Genomic DNA, 8,612 nt, shown 5'->3' with positions numbered 1-8,612 from the left:
CCCAGTTTGTCCTCGGAGCTAAATCTTCTCCCTCTTTCTGTCTCCCCAACGTTGGGGACCCCCAGACCTCTGTCCTGTTTAACTCTTTCCTCACCATGCCCCCCTTTCCGGGTGAGCGCATCCAATAACTGTTCAGGGATCTCTCTGGCTGGGCTGAGGACCACACAGCTGGACCTTACTGACCTCTGGCTCCGAAACTCAACAGAACCCCCCCACACACACATCTACCCCCAAACTGCCATTGCTCCTGGGTTTCCTGGGAGAGCAGCCATTAAGATGCATTTCCTGCGGCCACACACTGAACTGAGATCACGATGTGTATTGAATGAGTTAATGGTGACTTGCTGTTAATAGATAACACTCATTTCACTGAGCGCCTGCTGTGTGCCCATGCTCTTCTAATTGCTTGGTGATTTACTTGCTTATCTTCTTTACGGTCTCTTTCTCACTTTTAGAATCTAATCCTCCCAAGGGCAGGGACTTTATTTTGTTCACTGCCCCATACCCACCCCCACACCTCCCACTACCCCCATTCCCACGTCCGTCGCCATGCCCGGTATGCCAGGAGCTTCTCGAAGTAATGAATGAAAATTGAATCATAACAAACATGCTAACATTAACCAAGCACCTCTGCATGCTTACCACCTGTTGCTGACATATCTTTGTTGTTTTCTGGCTTCCTGACTACATCGTCACATTTTTGAGGGCCAAGGTTTGTTAATGAATTTCCCCCCACTTTGCCACACAGTAGGTTCCTGGTAGCGGTATGTTGAATAGGTAATAAAGACTGAATTTTAGACAATGGCTTACAGACCTCATAATTTGCTTATTTATTTGGTTCATTGTCCCCACCTTTTAGAACATATACTCCCGGGGGAGGGGGGGGGCGGGAGGCAGGAATATTGCTCAGCTCTTACTGTATGACAGGCATTGTGCTGGGCTGGGGTTCAACAGTTAAAAACTCAAAACCAAGCCAACGAAATCCCTGCCATCCATCCCTCTGGAGTGCGGCAGGACAGCTAACGGGCCGGGGGGGGGGGGGTCCCTTTTGGGGTGAAGAAAATGTTCTAAAATTAGATTGCTGATGGTTGCCCAACTCCGTGAATATACTGAGTCATTGATTGTACACTTTAACTAGGTTAACTTTATGGTATATAAACTATCTCAACAAAGCTGTTTCGAAAACCCCTGCCTTCACAGAGCTTATGTAGTAGAAGGGAATGGAAGAAAATAATATAAATAATGTGTATAGCATACTAGAAGGTGATTAGCACACACTGGGCACGCAGCAAATGTTGACTCAGTGACCCCAGCTGCCCCTGGCCCCCATGGTCTCCTCACCTAAACTGCTACTGCCTGGCCCCCGCCCCCCCCCTATTGTCTTTCTTCTCTTCCCAGTCGCAGGGCCTTCTGTCTGCATCTCTTCCCTGAGCATGGCGCGCCCCAAAAAGCCTAGCATGCTTGATCTGGGCCTGGGCACCTGGAGCCCTGGCACCCAGGAGGAGAGTCGCAAGGCTCCGGCACCTTCCAGGGGCCAGCAGCTGCCCGAGTACAAGGCGGTGGTGGTGGGCGCGAGTGGGGTGGGCAAGAGTGCACTGACCATCCAGCTGAACCACCAGTGCTTTGTGGAAGACCACGACCCCACGATCCAGGATTCCTACTGGAAGGAGGTGACCCTGGACCACGGCGGCTACATTCTGAATGTGCTGGATACAGCCGGGCAGCCCACTCACAAGGCCCTGCGTGACCAGTGCCTGGCTGTTGGGGATGGTGTGTTGGGTGTCTTCGCCCTGGATGACCCGTCATCTCTAACCCAGCTGCAGCAGATGCGGGCCACCTGGGGCCCTCACTATACCCGGCCCCTGGTCCTCGTGGGCAACAAGTGCGACCTTGTGACCACCGCTGGAGATGCTCATGCTGCGGCCGTAGCTCTGGCCAAGAGCTGGGGGGCCCCCTTCGTGGAGACCTCAGCCAAAACGCGGCAAGGCGTAGAGGAGGCCTTCGCCCTGCTCATCCACGAGATCCAGAAGGTTCAGGAGGCCGTGGCAAAGGAGGCTGAGACTAAGTCCCGCCAGCAGAAGACCACGTGCCACTGCGGCTGCTCTGTGGCCTGAAGGTCTTGATCAAGAAACATGGACCATCCCCCAGGCCAGGGGGGGATGCTTCCTTGCTAGGAGAACCCCAAGACTAGCTGTGTGGGACACCGGGTGTATTTAGGATAGATGGACCCCTCTTCTGGGGCGGTTTTCGTTCGGTGGTGGGCTTTTTGGTAATGTGGAACATACTGTTGGTTATGTCTTGTCAAGTTCAGAGATTTTGTGGAAAATGAAATAAATGGTGTTCTCTCTCAGGTTTCAAAGCTGCCTCCATGCCAAGCATTATGTGGGTGGGTGTGAAACTGGTTAGAATGGTAGTTGAATTGTGAGAGCTCTTTCATTCAAGAAATGTGGGGGAGCCCGCTCTGTGCCAGGCCTGGCTTTGGGTGCAAAGGATGTAGAGGCACACACACACACACACACACACACACACACACACACACACACAATCCCTGCCCTTGTATGACATACGGCTATGTATTAAAGGCGGATGAAGGGATAAAGCATGACAGGGAGGTCAAGGAAAGCCTTATTGAGTAGGTGACATTTAAGCACAAACTCGCAGATAACTAGGGGCAGAGGAAATAGCCAAGGCAAAGGCCATGACCACAGACCAGCTACCAACACCGACTCCCAGGATCTCCAGAACCAGGCAATACAGATAGGGTGGGTTCGATACAATGGAAATATGTAAACATTACAAGTCAAGCTAACAAATGTAAGCTATGTCCTATCATTCTACCTTGACCCATTTCTGGTACTGCTCAGTGCCAGCATGTGAATGGGTGGGGAGGGCTGAGCCCTGGCTTTGCAGCCCACTCCCTTTCTCTTATGCTGGTAGCTGGAAAGTGGCACCAAAGCCCGAGTGAGGCCTAGAAATGGGGCACAGACCAAAGAAGGGGTCTCTAAAGAGTCAGACCAAGGCGAGGGGGCCATCAAAAAAAAAGAAAAAGAAAAAAGAGCGGCCATTACCAACCCCTAGAAACTGCCACTGAGACAATGCATAGCTGCTTTAGATCTTATTTATTGTGGGGCCCGGGGTGGCTATCTTGGGGCGTTCTGAGGGCAGTAACTACGGCTGGGGGGGGGGGGGCCGCGGACCTGCGGGTGTCGGGGGAGGGGCGGCCATGGGTCCTCGCTGGCGGAGCAGCAGCCCAGCCAGCGGCTGAGGAGCCATCAGGGTGTTGGGGGAGGAGCGGGCAGCAGTCGGGTGTCGGGGGAGGGGTGGTCAAGGGCCCTCGCTGGCGGGGGGGAGCAGTCACGCCTTTGAGGAGTTGGGGTGTCGGGGGCGGGGTGAGGGGTGGCCCTGGACCCGAGGGCGAGCAGGATCCCCGGCGGTGCTCAGGGCGGCAAGAGGCGGCGCGCCTGGGGCGCGGGGGTCTCCAGGCGCTTCACGCGCAGCAGGGCCCCCAGCACCCCATCAGGTGGCACATCGGGGCCCAGGTCCTGGTCGGCGGCGGCGCGGCGGAGGCGGCGGCGCTGGGCAGCCACACCATCGGAATCCGGGCTTCCCGTGAGGATCCGCCCCAGCAGGTACCTGCAGGGGAGCAGGACGGACGGGTGTGTGGGCTTATCAACGCCCCGGCCCTAGGACCCAGACGGCCCTGCAACCCCATACTGTCCCCCCCCCAAAAAAAAAAAAAACACCAGGCTTCGAAGTCCCCAGCCAGACATCTATCTCTATACCCACACCCTGGTCCAGGGCCTTCCTCCCTCCCAGGGTCCCAGAACCCACGTGTTCGCCCGGGATGCAGGCGCCCGCCCATCCCCGCGCCCGCTACCTCAGCAGTTCAGGGTCCACATCAGACGTGTCGTCCCCGTCGTCCTCAGCCTCGGGGCCCGCGGGGCCATCGTCGTAGATCGGGGGCCGGGGTCGGAGCGCCGCGGCAGGGACGGGGGCGGGAGCCAGCTGCGCGGCCAGGGCGGCGGGGTCCAGGCGCGCGCGGAGCAGGGCGCGGGCCAGCTGCGCGGCGGGCGCGTCCGGATCGTCCTCCAGGCCCGCGGCCGGGTCGGGGGTGCGGGGGGCGCCCCACAGGCGCAACAGCTGCGCCAGGACGCGCGCCTGCTGGTCCTCGGCTTCCTGCGCCTCGGCCCGCGCCCGCTCCTGCCGTTCGGCCTCCAGCAGGTGCGCCAGCACCCGGGCCAGCTCCTGCACCGCCTCCGCCGCCTCGCCCCGAGCCGCCGCCCGTCGGAAGCGCCTGGGGACCCCGGCCTCACCCAAGGGCGCCGAGGCTGCGCCCAGGCCGCGGGGCTCCTGCGGAAAGACAAAGGGCGCCCATCAGGCCAGGGACCCCAAACCCGGGGGTCTCCAAAGGCACCGTGGCTCCTCAAATATACCCAGGCACCCCTAAAGCCACTGGAGACCCCCAAATATCTCCAGGCACACTTAAGACCACAAAAGACCCCTAGATCCCCCCCCCCCCCAACACACACACACACACACATAGCAATTTCCTAGTGATTCAGAACTTGCCCCAGGGCTTCTGGAAAAATGGCAGATAAAACAGCTATAGACTTTTCTATGTTAATATTGGGGACAATGGGAACCTATATTTGCATTTTATAGGCTCCCATTATCCACTTGTTTTACCCAAAAGGTAGCAGACTTCACACCTTGCTTTTGGGAATCTGGATCTACATCAGTCCCTTAAAAACATCCTTTCTTTCTTTTTTCTTTTTTCTTTTTTGTCTCCCCGCCCTCCCCCCACCTTCTGCATTGAATCCATTTTGTGTGGATGTACAATATTTAACCAGTCTTCAATGGATGAACATTTGGGGTGTTTCCAATCTTTTGCTGTCTTATAAATGATGCTGGAACGAATAATGGTGTTCATATATCATTTGGCATGTATGCAAGTCTATCTGTAGAATAAATTATCCAGGTGACGAATTTGCAGTTCAGTTTTGATATAATTTCAATCAGTTTAAAGAAATAAAAGAGGGTATCGCAAGTACGAGCCAGGACATCAAACTGGCTATGAATGAAGATTTGAGAAATAAAGATCCAGGTTCTAGAACATCTCAGGATATATTTTAAATCAAATTAAAAACTAAACAACTAAACGGAAACAGAAGATTAGACACAGCACAGGAAACAAGAGGGCTGAAGAGAGCATAGACACAGATGCACACATACTGACACATGCTGCATGACAGAGGTGGCACTGCAGGGCAGCGGGGACAGCTCAGACTTCTGCAATAAAGCATGCAGGAACAACTGACCCAAATTTGAGAAAACGGAAAAGAAAGAAATTTGACTACATTAAAATTGAGATTTTCTTTTTGTCTGAAGACACCGTAAAAAGAATGAGAAGTAGCCCTGGCCAGTGGCTGTGTTGGTTGGAGCATCGTCCAGTACACCAAAAGGTAGCGGGTTCAATTCCCACTCTGGCGCATGCAGTAGACAGCCCATCCCTGTTTCTCTCTCATGTCGACGTTTCTGTCTCTCACTCTAAAATCAATACAATAAAATAAAGTTAACTGTAAAAATAAGAACCATGCCCTGGCTGGTTTGGCTCAATGGATAGAGCGTCAGCCTGCGGACTGAGGGGTCCCAGGTTCGATTCCGGCCAAGGGCACATGCCCGGGTTGTGGGCTTGATCCCCAGTAGGGGGCATGCTGGAGGCAGCCGATCAATAATTCTCTCTCGTCATTGATGTTTCTATCTCTCTCTCCCTCTCCTTCCTCTCTGAAATCAATAAAATATATATATTTAAAAAAAAGAAGAAGAAGAACCGAAAGTAAGCCAGAGTGGGAGAAGATGCCTGCAACACAAACCAAATAAAAGGTTAGTATCCAATATTCAAAGAACATTTAAAAGCAATAAGAAGCAGGCAAAACTCATGATCAAGTATTTCACAAAGGAAACAAAAACAGTCACTAAACATATGAAACATAGTAAACTTAAGTAGTAATCAGGAAAGTGCAAATTAAAATACCAGTGAGATATGATGCATAACACAGCCAAAAAGTTGCTAAAAAGGCAAAAAGTCTTGCCCTAACCGGTTTGGCTCAGTGGATAGAGCATCAGCCTGCAGACTGGAGGGTCCCAGGTTCAATTCCGGTCAGGGGCATGTACCTTGGTTGTGGGCACATCCCCAGTGGGGGGTGTGCAGGAGGCGGCTGGTTGATGTTTCTCTCTCATCAATGTTTCTAGCTTTCTATCCCTCTTCCTTCCTCTCTGTAAAAAGTCAATAAAATATATATATTTTAAAAAGGCTAAAAGTCTAATAATGCCCAACGTTGGCATGGACGTGCAAAAAAAAAAATGGAAACTCTCATACGTTGCTGGTTGGCAATCAATTGCCAAAATAACTTCGAAGAGCATTTCGGCAATGTCTAAAATGATGTACGTCTCCTCTGACCCGCTCCTGGGGTATTACACTCCAGCGTAGCATGCATCCATAAGCCATGGTATACTCATATGCTTTTCAAATTTTTCTGTTTATTGATTTTTCAGAGAGAGGGATCTGTTGCTCCATTTCTTTATGCATTCGTTGGTTAATTCTCATGTGTGCTCTGAGCAGGGATTGAACCCGAAACCTTGGTGTAGCAGGACAACGCTCTAACCAACTGATCGACCTGGCCAAGGCACTCATATACTAATGATATACTCATAGGAGAGAATATTATGCAGCAATAAACAATGAATTATAGACCCTGGTTAGAGCAGCATCCCAATATGCCAAGGTTGCGGGTTAGGGCAAATCAATGACTCTCTCTTTCTCTCTCTCCCTCCTCCCTCCCTCTCTCTAAAATCAATAAATAAAAAGGATTAAAAATGAATTAGAGCCACACACTTCAATGTGGAGGTTATCTCACAACCAGTGTAGAGAGAGAAAACGAATTCCCCTGGAGATACCTAAGTCTAAGTCACCTAATGACTTCCTAGTGATGACCAGAGACCAGAACCGCTATGATTCCATTTCCATGAGGAAAAACTAAACAAGATATTGCATATGTCATAAGATACACACAAAAGTAAGGGATCAAAGAACAGGAAATGTTGGATCGTTACTATGGAAGAGAGGGGCTTCTTTGGTCACGTTCTGTTTCTTAACCTGAGTGGTAGATACCCATGGGGGTTATTTTCTCGTTATTCCTTCCATTGAACATATATGTTAATTATATTATGTCATAGATACAATATTGATTAGTTTTTGAAATCCTCCAGCTCTGAAGAGTTAGAGGAGGCTGTGACCCAAGTGCCCTTGGCATCCACCACCCCTCAGCCGCCAAGGAATCACAATCAGCAGCAATCACAGCCTCACACACACACACATGGACTGGCAGGCCTTGAGATGTCACATATGCAATGCAGCACTGCCACATGCACGGGAAAAGAACTGCACGCATTCACGCATGGCTGCTCATGCTGTGACAATGGCCAAGCTATCCAGATGCAAGGACACACCCCCCCCCAAAGACACAATGCAGCAGAGACATGACCCCTCTTTCCGCAACGACATAGCTGCACAAAGACACGGGCAGAAAACGAACACACGCCCAACATCTTAGTCACTCGGTCTAACAGAACCGAAATGGACACGGGGATGCGAAGATCACGCCCTCCCGAGCAAAACCGAAATCACACACGCGTGCGCGCGCGCGCACACACACACACACACACAAACACAGACACGCCCAAAGGTCACGTCATTGCTGTAGGATTCGCAAACATACACAGGGTGTGACTAAGAAAAGGCACACAGAAGCACCCCCGGCAGGCACCATTCCCGCGCACTGCACACCCGGACGCATGAACGACACCTTTGTGTGGGCCCTCGGAAGCGCTCACATCAAAGGACACACACAAGGACCCCACACCTCACCGCCTGTCATCACATCACACGCGCACACACATCCATGCGCGCATCCCTTCCCGTAATAGGTGCTGGTCCCATGGACAGCGCCACGGGCGCCGGGCGGGGAGGGATGGGCAGGGCGCGGCTGCGGGCTGAGCCCAAGAGACTGCCGCCCCCCCCCCCCATCCCCCCACGAATCCCCAGGGACCCAGCCTGGCCCTGGCGGCCGGACCCCGGGCCACCCTCACAGATGTCTCCGCACATCCGGGGAGCCGGGGCCAGCGAGGCTGGGGTAGCATCCTCCCCACCCCCACTGCCCGCCCCGGGGTCGCACCTTTACGGGCCGGGCGCAGAGAGCGGCGGGCGGCCGAAGTAAGCCCAGCAGCAGCAGGACCAGAAGGCCGACGCCCCCGGCCCGCGGCCCGCCGAGCAGTGGCGACCCCGCCATGCTGCCCCAGCGAGCCGGGCTCCGGACGGGCGGACTGGCTGGCAAATGCGCAGCGCCTGGGCTAGCGGGCCAGGCTGCGGTGCTCTGCGACTGCGCACTCCGGGGTGGAGGGTTGGGGGGGGGGACCTGCCATCTCCTGCCCACCCCCTCCCGCCACTAGACGCAGGCGCATCCTCCGATCCTCCGAGCTCCCCCTGCAACCTTTCCATCCGGCCCGTCTCCATGGAGATGCCCAAGGGGCAAGGTGGAGAGCTGGAGACAGTG

General features: G+C 53.6%; 2 protein-coding genes across 2 annotated transcripts; one reads left to right on the top strand and one right to left on the bottom strand.

Moving 5' to 3' along the window:
- Positions 1–1,433: 1,433 nt before the first annotated feature.
- Positions 1,434–2,114, top strand: ERAS (ES cell expressed Ras). Its single transcript, XM_008158264.3, has one exon. It carries the CDS (start codon positions 1,434–1,436, stop codon positions 2,112–2,114), a length of 681 nt encoding a protein of 226 aa, XP_008156486.1.
- A 1,106-nt stretch (positions 2,115–3,220) lies between these two features.
- Positions 3,221–8,383, bottom strand: PCSK1N (proprotein convertase subtilisin/kexin type 1 inhibitor). Its single transcript, XM_054718587.1, has 3 exons — positions 8,235–8,383; positions 3,878–4,350; positions 3,221–3,633 (listed from the first exon to the last, which is right to left on the bottom strand). Exons 1-3 carry the CDS (start codon positions 8,346–8,348, stop codon positions 3,438–3,440), a joined length of 783 nt encoding a protein of 260 aa, XP_054574562.1. The 5' UTR covers positions 8,349–8,383; the 3' UTR covers positions 3,221–3,437.
- Positions 8,384–8,612: the final 229 nt, after the last annotated feature.

The sequence above is a fragment of the Eptesicus fuscus genome, chromosome 1 (genome assembly GCF_027574615.1).
Source record: "Eptesicus fuscus isolate TK198812 chromosome 1, DD_ASM_mEF_20220401, whole genome shotgun sequence".
NCBI lineage: Eukaryota > Metazoa > Chordata > Mammalia > Chiroptera > Vespertilionidae > Eptesicus > Eptesicus fuscus.
The sequence above is the reverse complement of the archived record's forward strand: the minus strand, read 5'-3'. Positions and strand labels throughout refer to the sequence as shown.

Excerpts from the sequence above, each read along its gene's own strand:
- ERAS (XM_008158264.3), top strand. The coding sequence starts at position 1,434 with ATGGCGCGCCCCAAAAAGCCTAGCATGCTTGATCTGGGCCTGGGCACC.
- PCSK1N (XM_054718587.1), bottom strand. The coding sequence starts at position 8,348 with ATGGCGGGGTCGCCACTGCTCGGCGGGCCGCGGGCCGGGGGCGTCGGC. Across the intron at positions 4,351-8,234 it reads TCTGCGCCCGGCCCGTAAAG|GAGCCCCGCGGCCTGGGCGC; the intron begins GTGCGACCCCGG and ends GTCTTTCCGCAG. Across the intron at positions 3,634-3,877 it reads GTGGACCCTGAACTGCTGAG|GTACCTGCTGGGGCGGATCC; the intron begins GTAGCGGGCGCG and ends GCTCCCCTGCAG.